The sequence below is a fragment of the Pteropus vampyrus genome, unplaced genomic scaffold (genome assembly GCF_000151845.1).
Source record: "Pteropus vampyrus isolate Shadow unplaced genomic scaffold, Pvam_2.0 Scaffold78, whole genome shotgun sequence".
In the NCBI taxonomy this organism is placed as follows: domain Eukaryota; kingdom Metazoa; phylum Chordata; class Mammalia; order Chiroptera; family Pteropodidae; genus Pteropus; species Pteropus vampyrus.
In genome coordinates, this window is record NW_011888859.1 from 2094357 (window position 1) to 2113259 (window position 18903).

An 18903-nucleotide genomic window follows, 5' to 3' on the forward strand; every position below is an offset into this window, starting at 1 on the left:
TGATTGGTTGTCCTTAGGTTTTGGTTTCTTAACCGACAGGCATTTACAGGCTTAGGTTTTCATTTGCTTACACGGGCTACTATGGCAATAGAGCCACCTCTGTCTCATGGCCTTCTTGTTTAATTAATTTAACAGATTTAACACTATTATTATTGTCGTAGTTTTCTTAACCAACCTTGGATAGCCTACTGCGTATTGTAAAGTTATCCATTCTCTTATTTAATTCTTACCATACCCATACATGCCAGATAATCAAATCCCCATTCTACAGATAAATCCTTTTTTGCTTGACTAGTAAATGGGGAGATGGCTATTTCTCTGTGAAATCTCGTAAATGCTAGAATTTGCATGCTTTGTTCTGGAACATGGACTCCCAGACTGGGCGCTCTACATTTCCCCAGAAAGTTCACAAAATTTTTTTTAGAAAGGAAACTACCTTTGTGAGGAGGGAGGAATGGGGAGTGGTGATGGAAGAGTGGATTGGGGAAGTGGTGTGGGGAATGCCTCGTTATCTGGCTGTCAGGTATTCTTACGTTGGAAATTTGTGGGGGAAATGGACAGTGGTCTACACAAGGTCCATCCTTACTTTTATTCCTACATCTCTCATACTTTTACTTAAACTAAGCATTTTCATGTTCCAAGATTCTCTGAGGTTTGGCAAGGCAGAGACTCAGTTCCTAGAGTCCTCCTCCTGGGTCTCCTCCTCCTATTGTGTTAGTCACCGCTCCAATATTCATTTCGATCTTCCAGAATGTTTTGAAATTCCTTTTCGTAAATCCCATTGTGTATTCCTCTTTGTTGTAACTATGTACACTCTCTTTCTTTTTTTTTTTAAGCTTTTCATTTTGAGATAACTATAGATTCACATGCAATTGTAAGAAATAATATAGAAGGATTCAACATACCCTTTAACTAGTATCTCCTAATGGAACCTCTTGCCAAACTTTACAACCTCACAACCAGGATACTGACATTGATACAATCCATTGATCTTATCTACATTTCCCCGGTTTGACACGCACTTGTGTGCATGCGCGTGTGTTTATTTCTTTGCAATTTTACCACCTATTCAGGTTTATTTATCCATCACCACAGTCGAGATATAGAACATTTTCATCACCACCAAAATTCCCCCGTGGCCCTGTATAACCACATCTACTTCTATCCCACCTCAGCCCCCAATGCTAACCCCTGGCAACCACTGATCTATTGTCTCTCTGTATAATTTTGTCATCTTAACATTGTCCTATAAATGAAGTCAGAAAATAGATAAACTTTTGGGATTAGCTTTTTTCACTCAGTGTAATTATTGTTGGAGGGATAGAAATAGGAGTGGTGAATGAGGATGAAAAGGAATAAATAAGTAAATAAAAGAAGATAAATAATAAATAACAAAAGTGCAAATAATCACATAAATGAGTTAAGAAAGCATAGACTGATGATGAAGAGTATCATGAATGAACATTGCCAACACAATCCTCTGAACATAAGGACCACTCCCCTCCTGAAAACAAAACAAAACAAACCAAAAAACAGTAGAATACAAGGATATCCCCAGATATTTTAATCCACTGTTCTATCGGCTCTCACTCTGTGAAAGGTACATAGTTACCTAGAGAAACAGCTCATATAAATGATTCTTAGCTTATGGATTCCATTTACAGAAGTATGGAGTATACAAAGTACATTGTGAAAATTATTTTAAATAAATTTTATTTTTCTAAGTTTAATACATTTTCAAAGTTTGCTCTAATATTTCACTGAAAAGCTTTCAAATGATGAATAAGAATATAATCAATAACCTAAGAATGATCAACAAACATCAAGCATTATTAAATATGTGTAAAATATTTTATTGCATTATGATAATGCATAATAGCTAATTGATTGTGTTATTTTAAAATAAAGTTAATTTTATTAGATTAATTGATATCTAATGATTATAATAATAAGTGATACACCATATCAATCATTGAGTATGCTAGATAAATATAATAGTTATTAGATAACTATTTTATGCCTAGAGAGATGATATGTGATTTTAAAAATATGCAGGAGGTACATATCATATATCAAGGTCTAAGAAGAAAAACTCAATATTGGGAGGCATTTAGAGAATAGTCAATTAGGGAATTTTATTCTTGACTAAAATTGCAATAAAATTCAGAAAATGATGAGAAACAGTTTTATGAAAAATAGAGCTGAAACCATCAGGAAAATGAAAATATGTGAAGAATGGTAGAAAAAATCATTTGCATTATAGGTAGATCTGAAATATATATTTTAAGAAAAACATGTAAAACATGTAAAACAAAAAAAGACATATGAGGATATGGCATTAGTCTATAAGAATGTAAAAATCACAAAATGAGATTTGAAAATCTATGGCCATCAAGAGTATAAACAACTTTTAAAATTATGATTAGAACCAGAAGATTAAAATGAAATAAAGGCCAATGACACAGTGAAGAAATAAAACTCTCCAACTCTTTCACTTCTTCTTTCTGGTTAAAGAGAAAGATTTTTAGACTGAAAGGTGGAACCAAGGATTGAAAAGAAAGAATTTCAGTCCTTGGTGAATAAGAGATTGTAAATTAATTCATTATTCTGAATGAGTAATATTTTCTGGTCTGGGCAATTTGGACTCTAGCATAATGGAAATTCGAATATCAATTTTTCAAATGTAGGTTTAGAGAATCATGAAAAATAGAAAATTTTTTAATTAAAAAAAAATGAAATAGGTTCCTAAAAGTTAAGATCAATATTTGCTATAAATTCTAATAGTTTTCAGAATAAATTTTTGAATGAATGACTTGGGAATTACTCAAGAATGATCACTGATCATTTCAGGAGCCTGTATTATTGCAATAATAGCAAGACATGCCATGTAAAATTAACTTTTTTATTAAAATATCAAGGTTGTAGGACCTTTATTATAAACTATGAATGCATCGACCAAAGTGAACTATTCTTATGAGTGAGATAAAATTAGTAAACATTACTGATGTCTCAGCAACATTGAATCCTTCAGGCCTTACTGAACTCTCCTGGAGAGGTTCTCAATGTGACAGGCATAAATAGATTTGAATGTGTCGCTCATGTAAAAATGCTGGTAGATGATCCAGACTAAGTATGCTAGCTACAAACTCTAGAGACTTAGGCCCTTTCCTTGGGTTCTACCTTTTTTTTTTTCTTTTCTTTTCTTTTTTTGTATAGTTGACATAACTTTATGTTAGTTTCAGGTGTGCAGCATAGTAATTTGATATTTTGTATGTATTGTGAAATGATCATGATATGTTTAGTGAACATCTGTTACTATACAGTTTTTTTCTAGCGATGAGAACTTTTAAGATCCACTCTTTGTAACTTTCAAATATGCAATGCAATATTATTAACTATAGTCACCATGCTATATTTACTTGCCTGTGACTTTTTTATTTTATAACTGAAAGCTTGTACCTTTTGACACCCTTTACCCATTTGCCCACCACACTTCTGGCAAACTGTGTCTGTTCTCTTGTACACATAAGCTTGGTTTTGTTTTGGTTGTTTTTTGTTTTGTTTTGTTTTTGTTTGTTTATTTTTAGATTCCACATATAAGTGAGACCATATGGTATTTGTCTTTCTCTGCCTGACCTATTTCACTTAGCATAATGCCTTCAAGGTTCCATCCACGTTGTTGCAAATAGAAAGATTTCATTGTTTTTAGGTCATACCATTCTTGACGGTGCCTTCCATTTCCTGATCATAGATGCTCCAGCAACTTTCATAACATCTGCTTTCCAGCAAGAAGAAAGGAAAAATGGGGAAAGAGAGAGGAATTAGCTCTAACTTTAAGGCAGGGCCAGAAAGTGGCCCTTCTCACTTTTATTTGCATCTAATTGGTCAGCAGTTAATTGCCTGCATACACCTGATTACATAGGATACTGGGACTTTTAGTCCTTAGCTGGGAGATTGTGCGAGAGTTAAACATTCCTTTTCTGAGGCAAAAGAGCATACTTATTGGAAACACAACAACAAGAAATTGAAACTTATTTAACTAGTGCATCACATTCTCTCTTTGAAGATAATTACACAAGCCACACATTAAAGTCTATTTGTAAAAATTTTAATCAAGAGCAAAGTAAAAGTTCTTTTTAACATTTTACTCTATATCCACTTCCCTTTACAAACTTAACCATTGCCAACATTTAATTATTTTTGCTATGCATTTTCATGTAAATTACATATACATTATACATATTTATATCTAGCCCTCTTTTGTTAACCATAATGAAAATATTATTCTTGTTTTAAAGTTTATTTTTTCATTCAATTATATCTCTTAAAGATTGCCCTGTTTTATTTCATACAGATTTATCTAAATATGTGAATACACGGTATTCCATAATATGGAAGTATTTAACTGATCTTATTAAGAACATTTGTTTCCAGCCTCTTTTGCTAATTCAAAAAATTATTCCACAAAAAGTTGCATTTTATGATTATAGCCTATGCAGCAGGGAACTGTCATAATGTTTATATGAAATGGATCTTTAAAGAGAACCTTGTGTCTAGTATATATTCATTTATACATTTTTGCACATTTACTCTTTCACGAGAATTTTAGAATCAGTTGATCATATCAAACAAACAAATTTTGTTAATAAGAGCTCTTTACATAGATATTATAAATAAATCTTTGGCACACACAGAATATACTAGAAGAAACTAATGTCTTTATATTACATGGTCTTTCTATTCCATGAGCATGGTGTTTCTTTCCATATATTTGTTTTCTTTTATGAACAAATTTAATGTCACAGTTGTCTTTACATAGATATTGTACAATTCTTATTAAGTGTACCCTCAAGTATTTTATAGTTTTCCTCATTAAGATAACTATGTTCAATTATATTTTCTTTTGGTTATTTATGATATATAAGAAAACCACTGATTTTTAATGTGTTAGTGTTTCATTGAGTAAAATTACCAAACGCTCTTATTACTCTTCATAGTGTAATATTTAAACCTCTTTGCTGATATCTGCCATTGAAAAATCATGATCTCCCCTTTGGTTTTGAGACTTGAGCTACACTTAGACCCAAAGTCTATCAGATAAATCAGAGTCCACGTTCCCTCGAAGATGCAGCCTGTAATGCCCTAGCAGGTGTATACAGCAGCAATTTCCCCAGTCCTCCAAAAAAGAGAGCCACAGCTTCCAGGGCAAGAGAAGAATTATCGCATCTCGAACCTGACATGTGGCCTTCCCCTGTATACTGCAGTATCGTATTGGGAGTATAAAAACAAAACTATAATTATTTGCAGATGGAGTGATTGTCTATATGCAAACTTCAGAAGAAACTATTGACAGATTATTAAAAATAATAAGAGGCTTACAAAAGTTTACTGGATATAAAATCAGTATGCAAACTCAACTAAATTTCTATACCAGTTTTCAGCTTGTATTTTTATCTTCTTTCTGAAGTCTTTGATGGACATATGGTCTTTATTCTAATATATTCAGTTTAATCAATCTTTTCTTTTAGATTTGTGTTTTGGTGTGTTATGTTTAACAAGTCTTTCTTGATGTTGTTTTCTAAAAAGACCTGTCTGGACCTCTTATTTTTGTGTGGTGCAAATTAGGAATCCATTTTTTTCCCCTATGTGGATATTCAATTGAACAGAGGTGTTCTGAACAGACCACCTTTCTGCATAGATTGGCAGTTGTTGCCTGTCATATATCAAGGTTCCATTTGTCCTGGATCCATTTCTGGACTTTCTATTCTGCATCATTAGTCTGCTCATCCGCTCCTGAGTCAAAACTACACTGGACTGCATACTACAGCATTTTAAGTCTCAATATCTATAAGTCCCCTAAGGTAATTTTTCTTCTTAAGTGTCTTAACTATTTTTGGCCTTTTGATTTCCATATATATTAGAATCAACTTGCCAAATTTCTTTAAAAATGCTGTTAGGATATTTTTATGAATTAAAAAAAATACATATATTGAAGAGAATTGACATCTTTTCAGGATTATATGTCCTCATTCATGAACATGTTTATTATTTCATTACATTCTAAAAAGCTATCATTTTCCACATAAATCTTGTACCTTTTTGTTATATTTTTTATTTGCTATATTTTGTTGCTATTAATGACTCCTTTCCTTTGTACATTTCATATTGTTTATTACAATGTAGACAATCATATAATCTACAACAAATTATAGTTTCATTTTTTATCTTTCCAATACTTTTACTTTGTAAATTCATTCATTTTTCTCATTGTACTTGCAAGGCCATGCAGTTTAATATTGAATGGAAATAGTGGTAGCGGTCAAATGTTTTGTTTTTAAAGAAGATGCTTTAAAAAAATTACAAAGAGAATGTTTTACTATTTCTTCAATGATTACGATATTTGATGATTTTGTTTTAAATATTATATTTTGGGTTAAGGAAGTTTCATTATGTCTTCGGTTTCTACTTAACCAACAATATTTTTGTCTCCTTTCTGAATAATTAAGGCACCTGGATACTTTAGCTCATTTTGTCAAACCTTTTGCTTATAAGCTGTATTTTCCTACTGGCTTTAGATTTGTTTTAATTTTCTTTTATTTCAACAATTTAGAATTTATTGTTATCATTTTCATAACATATGAACATTTGGATTGACTAGTTTTGTTTTGTTTTGTTTTTTTACATAGAATTTTCTCTCTAGAGTAATTTTCCTTCTGATCTTAATTCTTTAGTAATTCACTTTGGATAATAAAATCACTCATTTTTTGTTTTCCTTAAAATGTCTGTATTTCACTTTTATCTTTGAAAGATAGGTTCACTATATACTCAGTTGCCTATAGGTAGAAAATTTATTTTTTTCTCTCTCATAACTTTGAGGATGTTATTCTATTGTCTTCTGATTTCCACTGTTACCATTACGGGACAGCTTTCGGAGAGACCAAGTTCCTTTGGAAATGATCTGTTTCCATGGATCAGAAGACGGACCACAGAGTGGTTTACCTCATTTCTCTTCTCCAGGTCTCCTAAAACTGAAACCAAGATGTCAGCCAACCTGCATCCCTCACTGGCGGTCCTAGAAGAGAATCTACATCCAAGCTCATTCAGGTTGTTGGCTGCATTCAGTTCCCAGTGTTTGTAGGACCGAGCTCCCCACTTCCCTGCTGGCTGTCAGCTGACGATCACCCTGGGCCCCTTGCACATGGTACCTACATCTCAGAACCAGCAAAGGAATGTTAAATCCTTCTTAGGCTGGGATCAATCTGCCCTTCTCTTGGCTGCTTCTCTCCTGACTCTCTTCTACCACGTCAGATGCAGGGTTCTGGGTTCTGACTCTGTGGCTTTGTCTCCTCTTCTCACTGTTCACCTTCCAGTGATCTCCCTCTACTCTGATCATCACTTACCATAGATTTACTCAGACATCCCAAGAAATTATTGTTATCTCCACTGCAATTTATTGTTATCGCCACTGCAATTTACAACATCTTAAACTCTGGCAGTAAGATTTTCACACTCATAACCTGACTTCTATTTTTGGTCTTTCTTAGTTTTGTCATCCTCCTAGCAAAGGGAATGAGTTTAAGGGAAAAGGAATAAGACCAACTCTCACACCAGGTAAACAAGAAGAAAAAAGGTGTTTGTTAAAATATGTTTACGCTTTAGTTTATCCTGCAAGTTACTTTTTAAAAACTGGATTCTTTTTTCAAATAGATTTAAAATTTTATTTTGATGGGTAATTCTTTATGTTCTGAGAGTACTTTCAGTTTAAGTAAATTGTTTGGATCAATTTAACATGAGGCAGACAAAACTCATGATGGTTTTAAAAGATCAAGCTAAAAAAAGAACGTAAAGTCAAATGTTTATCTTCTTTAAAATGTGACAATGTTCTTTGGTATTGTTTGACTCTGTATCAAGTTACAACTCAAAGTTTTAAAATATTAAATGACTGTAAATAGAGATTTTTAACTTTTATTTTTAAGTGGAAAGTGACCTTTTTTTATTATTAACCTGACTTGGAATGTCCAAAATGCTTTCATCTACAGATCCCTTGTAATTATTTTATTTCCTTATTGAATAAATATAATAACATTAACAAGTGTTATTAAGAGCACTGTATTAGCCACAGGAGACACAGACATGAGCCAGATCAATAAAGTTCCTCATGGAACTCAACTTCTCATGGAAGAGAGCGCCAAAAAGCGAAAACATGTATAGCACAATATCAGGAAGTGATAAGTCCTCTGAAGAAAATGATGATACGTGATCAGAAGAAAGGATGGTTCAAGTGGGAACACTTTAGACATGGTGATTATCGAATGTCTTGTGATGAAGAAGAGATCTGGAGTAATGGAGGGAAGAAGTTCTGTAACCAGAGGAAGAACACACCTCTAAAGGTATTTTATGACAACTGAAGAATCCATATCTAAAGACCCAACCTGTGAATAATGGACAGTAGAAAAATAAACCTAGCTTTTTTTAAAAGATAAAAATTGACTTCCTGTTTTGGCATTTGAAGTCATGGGACTCGAAAATAACATAGACATAAACATTCATTTATTTGGACCTCTGCCAAAGAGTAGTGTGCATCCTTACCAAGCAAATTACATACACAGATAAGAACTAATTCTGTCAACAAGGTGTTAACAGAAAAGAAAAATACTCCTAGGTCACAAATGGATAGGAAATTATTTTTAATTCAGGGTTTCAACTGGGTTGTGACCATCTGCAAAAGTGAAAACTTATTGGAAAAAATCTAGATGATTAAATATGAAACAATGAAAGGAAGTCTCAGCCTGTATCCTAGCCCCGAGATGGAATGAGCTCCATTTCTGCACAGAAGGCAGTTTTGACAAAGCCAGATTCACCCATTCTACTCATTGGATTTGTTGTTTTAGGACAAATGCATTCTATACTATATTTTTATAAAAATGTATTCGTTTTTGAAATTAGTATTTATTAAATCAGGTAGCCTATAATACATATTTAAAATATTCATAGTAATTGAAGATTCTTACTCTGTTTCTAGAAGAATTTAGTATTTCAACATACTTTCATCCAGATTATATTTTTTCAGGAATAAGATGGTCTTTTAATTTTATATTTTTATCAATTTTGTTCGGAAATATTGAAAAGTAAGGGTAGCTATTAGAATGTGAGCCTCTTTTTTGTTTTCCTTAAGCAATAATTACAGTATTTTATTTACCTGATTATATGAAAATAAACCTTAGCAAGAATATTACATATTATTTGCTTAATGAAGTCTCTATATTTTCTATAACATTCATTGTTCTCCTTTAGGTTGTCTGTATTTTAATTTCCAATACTCTCATTGGAATTAAGAAATGAGCAGAATTAAGAAAAATTTAAGAATGAGCAGAAACAACCTAGTTTTTAGAGAATCAGGACTGCAAAAATGAACATGAGATAAACTTCATGTTATTTTTTTTTTTTCCAAACTTTCTTACAACTACTCAGGAATGTATTACGTTGCAAAGATATTACCACTTCACATTATTCTAAAGACAGTTAGGGTGAATGCTAGTTATGCAAGAGTTAATGTTAGAGTTAATCAAAGACGGAGGAAACAAGATCTTTGAATGCCGTTTAGTGCAGCCATTAAGTACAGTTTGGCACCATTACTGCTACTTCCAACAACTTCCCAATGCTCAGAAGATTTAATCTAAACTAATAAAGTTTGCAGACAAAGTCTCTTGAAATTTTGACTAACCTACATTACCTGAAAAGTCTCATGTAATTCTTTCCTATGGCCACACTTTCTATACCCTATCGTCATACCCTGAATATCCCCAGAGGGAATTGTAATGATTCCTCTTATTTGTCTATGTTGGCCTTTCCACCTTATTACCCTCCCTCTACTCAGTAAAATTATTTTCATACTTGCATACACTGTACCGAAGTCATCACTTCTCTCAGACTTCTCCATGAGGAAAAATTACTGTGATTATTGTACTCCTTGCTATGGCATTTAAAATTCTGTAGAATTGAATGTTTGCATTTTTGTGTCTCCTTGATTTTAAACAGGTTCCTTCGCTGTAGGAATTGTTTTTTCATATTCAAATGTAAAGCAATATATAAATCTTAGGTAACCTTTAAAAAATAAGTGAATATCAATTTTAATTTAAAAATGAAATATAAATTACATTTGAGATAACTATATGTGAAATGATATAAGAAATAACTTTTCAAAATTAATATACCAACTAGAGCAAGAGACACATTAAGAATTTAATAAGTAACTGAGATTTATAAAAAATAGGTATTAAAATTCATTGTACTTGAATATGGATTTCTGAAGAGTTTTTCCCTCCGTAACTTATTATGTAAATACAATTTCCAAACATTGGAAAGAAGTCTATTTCTCTGTCCTACATAAATTTAATCCAAAGTGCTGTAGCTGAGAGTTTGTAGTCTTCCTCATGTATGTCAGTAGGAGACGGGGAAGGAACAAGAAAAAAAAAGTCTCTTATCCCAAAAGCATTTTGGAGGTGGCCAAGAGAAGGGCATTTAGTAATATAGCTGGGGAAATGACGAGAAGGAAATAGTTTTGTGTCTCAGGAACCATGTGGAATTCCAAGATAAGAAAAACAGTTGCTAATTTGAGTATAAAAGCAGGAAACATGATACACTTGTTTCCTTTTATGCAAACACAGTATATGAGGGGTTGTGTGAAAATTATTTTTCTCTCCTTGAACAACAAAGACATAGATTCAAAGTGCTTCTTTTGGACATACTGGCTTTGCTTTCTTTCTTTTTTTCTTCTCTCTCTTCTATTTCTTGTGGATATTATGGCTAATAACACAACAAGTTTAGGGAGTCCATGGCCAGAAAACTTTTGGGGTAAGATATTTTCTTTAACTGTTTTTAATTTAATATTAGGATGCAGAGAAATGTACTGCATTATTTATTAAAACATTGGGTATCTCTGAGATGTTTTGTTTACCGTAAATTGATTATGTTTTCATAGATTGATTATAATAAATATATTTATATAAAATGTCCTTAAAGTGAACTGTGAAGACACTCAAGAAGAATCTGGGCAACACCTACAGATTTGGGCCGGTGTTACAAAATATAATTCGAAAATAATTAGAATAAAACTGAGGAAAAAAGCTGAAAGTAATTGCTGTTTGTAATATGATAATGTGCATTTTGCTGGAAAATTAAGTTTTACTTGTTTTAAAGTTACAGATTATGTATTTTATTTAATGAAACCAAGAATTTCTGTAGAGATTATTTTAATTTACATCGTCAATGTCATACTCTAATTTCCAAAGTGAATCTAAACAACCAATCTGTCCTTAAGCAGTGTGATAACAGATGAAATAAAGAATCATATCATGAAATTAGAGGGGAAAGTGTAATAGAAAAAGTTAAGTGGAAATAACATCTCTTATAACGTTACACAAAAGGACTTTTCGGCTGAGTTCAGGCACAGCTGCTAGTCAAGCATTGGCAGCAGGATGGAGGTCAAAATTACCATTCGTTCAAGGCTGAAGGTACAGGGAAGAACTAAGATGAAAAACTGACATGTACTCTTGGGCTCAGGAGAATTTTAAAAATAAAGGGGGCAATTTGAATGACATCCAGAAAAAAAACTTTAAAGGAGAAAAAGGAGTTTATGAAGAGATAATTATTATTTATTAGTCCAGAACAAGTTTTTAATCCTCTTAGAGAACTATTTCGGACTTTCTGTTGTGATTCCAGGGGACATGTGGGGAACTATGAGGTAAAAAAGTGAGCATCAGTGGCTGACTGTCCCTAACAATCTCATTTTGTCATTGTCTACCATCACAGAAATTTGCATGAAGAGAATTCATTCTTTTTTACCATTAATCATGTATATATGTTTCAAGTTTGAAAAGGAGAGCTCTTAGTGGAAATCTTAACATACTTATATAACAAAATTAGGAAGAAGAAGAGAAATTATTCTTGTGTATCTAAAAGAATGGCTCAGCAAAACGTTTTTCTACGCAGACACCAATAGACAATAAGTCTTTGAATTATAGACGTCTAATTACACATATCTGTTGCAATACTACTTGGTGTCCTCATTTACAGAGAAAGCGAATGTGCTAAACATGTGCTGACGAACATCCAAGGTGTGTTTACACTGAATTCATCATTACAAAAATAAGTAGCTGTTGCTATATAAATTCTCAATGTAAAAATTAATTTGTGAAAGCCAGATCTATTCTTTTCAGAGCATTAAAAGTTAAATTTCAGGTTTCACTTAAGGAAAATAAATCATTATCCACTGACTAAAATAGGAATGATAATCATGAAATGAACTTGAATCAGCAGAGCGAATGTTTAATTGGAGTCTATCAAATCTAAAAATGATAGTTCTTTTTTAATATAGAAATCTGTGCTTGAGAGGGGATTCAAACGTATTGTTCCAAAGATAGCTCCTAGTATTTCTTTGTCTTATTATGTGAATACAATGGGAAATAGATAAAAATAATGAAAACCAGGAAGGGGAGTGTTATATTGATAAGCATAACAAAACCAGAGCAAATATGCTGAGCAGATATAATGTTTGATGATTTGGAGAAAATGTATGAAAGATCACATTATTTCTTTTTAAGTAAAAACAGGTTTTAAATGCAAAAATATAAACGTTAATATATAAAATACAAAAATGTTCTAAGATATAATTGTCCATCTTTTTATTTATATTTCTTACTTGTTTCTAAATTGATATCTATTTTGATCACTGACTTTACAAACATTATTTTGAAAATCTTGTGAAGTGCAGTGCAATGCATTGCACTGTAGCTTTTAAAATCAATTGTCTGCTTGGCAACTTGAATTCAGAGAATGAAAGACTAGCTTAGAAATTGTAATCATATCAATTTCTCAGTGGCACAGAACAGTGTCGAATGCTCTCTCATAACCCGGAGCTGAGGGAGCTTCCTAAAGTTGAGCTACATATCAGGTGCCTTAGGCCTGAATGGACTAACATCCACCTCTCCTCCATTCCTACTCTGCCTCAGGCACCCAGGGTGCATCACAGGGGCTTGCCATCTTCCCCATCTGGATCCCAGGAAGCTGGGAATGGATACCAATTTCTCTGAAACTCCCTAAATCAATCTGTATCTCATCGCAGGCAGAGATGGGTTCTTCTCCAAAACCTTTACTGATTACATACTTTATAGTTACTTGTTTCTTCAAAACTCTTCCTCTGACACTGCTGAAAATTGACTTGTTATGGATTGAATGTTTGTTTTCCACACCCCATGCATATATTGAAGTGCTAACCTGCAGTGGGACTGTATTTTGAGGTGGAGCCTTTGGGAGGTAATTAAGATTAGATTAGGTCATAAGGGTGGGACACTCATGATGGGATTGGTGGCCTTATAGGAAGAGGGAGAGAGAGATTGCTCTCTCCCTCTCTCCACCTGCATGCCCTGGGGTAAGGCCGTGTGAGGACATAGTGAGAATGTAGTCATCTGCATCAGAAAGTAGGCTCTTCCTGAACCTGACCAAGCCGACACCTTGGTCTTGAACTTTCCAGCCTCCGGAACTGTGAGAAATAAATGTTTGCTGTTTAAGCCACTCAGTCATATTTTGTATGGCAGCCTGAGTTAAAAAAGACATGATTCATAGGCAGCAATTTATTCTTCCCGATACTGTTCTTTATGATAAAAAGATACGGTGTTGAGTCCTATAGGCTCTTAACATTTTGAAACTGCAACAAATAGAGGAAACAAATCAGTCTTGTCTCTCTCAAAATGTCTCGTGATTGCAGAAAACAATTGTTTGTCAAGACTATCATCTATTCTGTTTAACAATTCCAATCCTCTCCCAGGTAACTGAAGAGATGTAGTGTTGAGAATAGATTTGTTGGCAGGGCGGGCGGGGGGCAACTGATGTCACGGAGAGAAAATCTTAGTTATCAGCTGATGATTTCACTCCTCAGCCTATAGAATAATATGGCTCTTAGGGATCTACCCTAGCAGATGGGCTTAGGATGTCCCCAGAGAAGTCGAGGACGGAGAGAGCGTATGGGCTAGACATACACCCCGATGATGTTCTCCAAATTCCCTCTGACTATATTTCAAATGCATATCTTCAACTTGTATTCCGAAAATTCTTGGACATTTATGCATCAGTGCATATTAACAGCCTACTAACTGAAAAACAAGTGTCTACAAATGCTTGTCTTTAAAATTGCTGAATCTGAATTACGTAGAGAGATTCTTGAAATTTTGACCCTCACAGAGCTCCATGTTCAGAGATTATGATTCAGAAGGTGTGAGGTAGAGCCTAGAAAGCTGTACTTTTTAAGCAGCCCCTAACCTTAGAACTTCTGCATCTATATTTATGAGAGAAATTTGCCTATTACAATCTTGTCTTGTGATAGCCTGGCCTATATAACATTGCTATCAGTTATGTAGGTCTCTTGAAACAGGTTGGGAAGTGTTCTCTATTTTTCTAATATCTGAAAAAGTTTGTGTAAGATCGGCATTGTTTGAAAAATTTCACCAATTAAATATCTTCTAATTTTCATCAGATATTTTATTTGATAATTTTTTAAGTTTCCATTCTCTGCTAAAATTTTCCAGCATGTTATTTTTTTAACATATTAATTCACAGTTATTTTAATATTTGTGTCCAATAACTCATATTTTAATTCATGAATACTTCTCTATTAGATATTTTTCTCTCTTGGTTTTGCTCAGTTGGTCTTATTTCTTGCTATGCCTTGTAATTTATTATTTATGCCCAATATTGTTTTGGGCATTGTAGAAACAATCGAAAACGCTAAGCGAAATTATCTTTCTCTAGAAAAGAATATATATGTTTTCTAAAGTTAGTTAGAAGCAGGTCACCTTAATTCAGTATGAGGTGGGTCTGATGTGTACCTGTATTTCCGTCTTTGCGAGGTCTGCTTCTTTTTCTGTTTGCTGTTATGTATGGGGAGGAGCTCCTCAAAATGTCAGATTCGGAGCCTGGAATGTTTCCCAGAGTCCACCTTTCTTGGCAGCCTCTTAATTACAATTTTTGTTTTCCAAGCCTACTGGCAGTACTCAGAATTCTACTCAGATTTTCTTGCCTCTCTTTACAGATTATTGCCATGAGAGATTTTCTTTTCTTCTAAAATTCGCTCCATTGAATTAGCAGGATCGATAGGTCTCTGATGGCATCAAACAAGACTTTTGAAAATATTTTTAATCTGTATTTTATCATCGTTCTCAGGGTTTGATTCAAGTTAGTTCATATACAGGAAGAGATGTGCTATGCTGTTTCTTTTTAACTTACCACCGACTCTAGCAATACTGTTGAATAATTATATTCAGAATACGGCCCATGATTTTTGCCTTTGGTCAAAACTACCAGCCTTCTGCTTCTTTGTCCCACATCCACACAAAAAGACATCTCAAATCTCATTTCTCCCATGAACGTTTTCTAACCATGCTAAGCATGTTATTTTATCTTTCAAAAGTGATGACGCTTATGGCCCCATGATACCTATGCAGCTCATTTACATTTTTTAAAAGAGTATAAATTAATGAGTCTGGTTTCCACTAATTTGAAAAGAAAAAAAGAAAACCAAGAGTGCCAACAGGTATCAGGGGTGAGCAGGATAAAATTTTAAACAGGATGGTGAGGATAGACCTCAATGAGAAGATGACCTATGAGCAAAAACCTCAAATTATCTGTACAGAACTTCAGGAATAAGTCACAGCCTATGCCAGGCCTACGTCAGGGGCATGTCTGGTGCATTTAAGGAATGGCAGAGAGGGCACTGTGGGTGAAGTCAAATGAACCAGCAGAACAGGAGAGAATGCACATACATAAAAACAGATCAAGTTGGAAATTTAAGGCCATTTCTAAGAGTTTGCTTTTACTCAAGCAATGGAGAGTTTAGGACTGAGGAATGATGTGATGTGACTTACTTTTTCAAAGTTTCTCTCTGGCTACTATATTTAGCATAGAGTGTATCTGGGGAGAGCAAGGTAAGGATAGATGCAGGAAGACCAAATAGAAGCCTGTGGCAAGAATCCAGGTCAAAGGTGATGGTCACTTAGACCAGGGAGGTGGCCAAGTAGTTAGAAGTCGAATTCTGGGTATACAGGTATTGTGAAAACAGAACAATTAGGATTTTCTTGCAGATGAGATACACATAGAAAATACGCTTGACTTCAGTTATTATAATTAATCAAGTTTTTATGTCCTAAATATTATTCTCTCTAAAAACCTTTTGCCAATATCCTATTGCCTAAACAATTCTCCTTTATACTCTAGGGTACTGAGAACAACATAGCCTGCTTCGGTAATAGCTCACCTTATGATTCTTGTAATTGCAAAGGATTTTGTGACTAACTAGATCAATGTTCTGTTGTCAAAAATCACTTTTCAGATATTGGAACGATTCAACTTATGACCACTAGATGGTGACCTCTACTAAGTTTTAATACTAATGGATAACATTTGAGGTATTGATTTACTAAAAACCAGATTCTATGTTAGAATCTTAGAATTGGAAGGTACTATAGCGATTGCCATTATTAAACCAAGACGGATCAAATGACTTGGGTAAATTATACAACCATTATAATAAAAGTTATCATTCATTGAGAAGTTATGTGCCTCTTGCTAGTTGTTTAGATATGCTTTACAAATAGGATAACACCTAATTTATATGCCGTACCCTACTATTTTAAAGTTTATTTTTTTTCCCTTTCATAATTAATCACATTATGTTGTAATTATATGAAGTAAAATTATGGCTCATTTTTCTTCCCCTAAGATTGTGGAGATAGAAGGCAAATAAGAAAGCAAAATGTCCTCTAAAATGGGATATATGAACCCATGGTACATTGGTTCAGTTATATTTTTTATAGTAGGTTTTTAAAAAAAGGCTCCCAAAATTTATTGTTAGAAGTCGGCTAGAATTGAATTACACATGTGAAAATTTAAAACTGTATGGCCAATAGATGCTGTTTTTATTATATGTTTTCTGGATTCTACAGTTTGGGTTAGAAATATCATTCACTATAAACAAAAAGAATCCTATGGAAAACCAGTCTGGAACAGGATGTTATAATTATGACTCAACATTTCTTTCTTATTGTTATTCTGCATTTCCACACTTATTTTTGCAGTTTATATTTAAAGGAGCTTAACGAGATAGATAAACTATTTTTTTTTACCATATATTTCAGCAAGTTTTAGAGATTCTTATGTCATTATTATCATTTGTGACTATTAAAAAAGTCTGCATATATAATAAGGACATAAGAATTAGTGCAGTGATTTCTAAAATAGATATTTGACTGACTTTATGGGTAAGAAAGTCATTTTCATGGCATGCATTCAACTGAACAACAAAAATTAGGCAAATCCATAGCCGAGGCAATATAATATTTTTTCTATGTCATTTTTATAACTTCTGTAGCTCCAGAATACTTTATATTCAAAATTTAAATAGCTAATTATTAATGAGTATATATCATTCTCACGATGCTCATGTACACTTAAAGTTTATAATTTGATCCTTTTCAGATACCTATATAACCATATATAGTCCTTTATTTATAATAATAATATGTTTTGAGTCATAATTATCTATTCTGCCTGCCATTTCCCCAAATTTGGGGCACAGACATTAGGTCTACAGTGTCAAATAGAGATATTATCAAGCCATAGAGAATAATTCTTTAAAATTGATTTATTGTCAACACTTTCCTGAGAATATCATTTTAGTTTTAGCATCACTGAAAATATTCTTTTTACTCACATCTGGAATAGAAACATATTTCTTACTCCACATATTTTGGTTGTCTTTGCTAATTTTCTCAATCACTTTAATGCACAGGAACTTATATTTTCTTCATTCTATATTTTGAAAGTGTCTAATTTTTTTTTCTTAAAATTGAACTTGATGTTATTTTTTACTATAGATAAACCATTAAGAACATTTTATTTGTCCGAAGAGGCTGTGGTAGAGAGGCTCAAAGGGTAGATAAATTGAGACAAGTATAGAAACTTCTCTAGCCTACAAATGCTTTTGTTGGGTAACTGAATCTGTTTCAAGATCCTGGTTTTATCTCCATTTAGTTGAAGTAAAGTGAATGTATTTCTTTGATCTCATTTATTATACCTGCTTATACCCTGAAATATTTAAGATCTCCAATCAAGCCCAAGTAGTTACATAAGCTTACACACAAAAACAAGGGTCTATATTTTGTGCACTGGAGTTGTCTTCTCATTTTATGGCATATATGAGTGAAAGCAACAGCTACTTGAGCAGTGCTAGTCATCAATCTTCAATTATTAGAAATAAATTGTTAGTTTTACCACATGAACCTTTGAATCTTTCAATATCAATGAAATGAGAAATCTGAGCTAAGGCATGTTTAAGAGTTTGTTTTAGCTGAAACCCCATATCTCTGATTCTATATTTGAAGTTGTTGATATTTAAAATTCTCCCATGGAGGCTGTTGATTCAGGGAAATATATCTATAGAATACATAATATTGTTTTACCACAATTTTCCCAAGTATTTTTGTTCATAACAGGCTATCAACTCTGGTATCCACCCTCGTCTGCCCCCACCAGAATCCTAGGAGTCATTCCAGATTTCTCTTTTCCTCAGTATAGCAAAGTTTAGTGTTCGTACTGGTTGACTTTTATTTTAGAGGGTGGGGAGGGATTGTGTGTCTTTTGATTGTTTTTAATTTTCTTTTGTCTCGATGGATCCTAAATCTTCCCCTTACTCTTCCCTCTTTTCCCCTTCCTTGTGGATTCCCCAAATGCTCCTTTTCTTTCTTGTTTTCAGAGAACTTTATTGAGATACAATTCACATCCCATATAACTCACCCACTTAAAGGATACAATGAAATGGTTTTTTTATTCTTGTCGCAGAGTTGTGTGAACATC

The 18903-nt window shown here is 33.2% G+C and overlaps 1 protein-coding gene across 1 annotated transcript in view; it reads left to right on the forward strand.

The window, feature by feature from the left end:
- The first annotated feature begins 10659 nt into the window (after window positions 1-10659).
- MYCT1 (MYC target 1) overlaps window positions 10660-18903 on the forward strand; it is an 11982-nt gene continuing 3738 nt past the window's right edge. Inside the window, exon 1 of the mRNA XM_011362699.2 lies at window positions 10660-10854. Coding sequence (XP_011361001.1) covers window positions 10671-10854 — 184 coding nt within the window. The 5' untranslated portion in view covers window positions 10660-10670. The remainder of the gene's footprint in view (window positions 10855-18903) is intronic.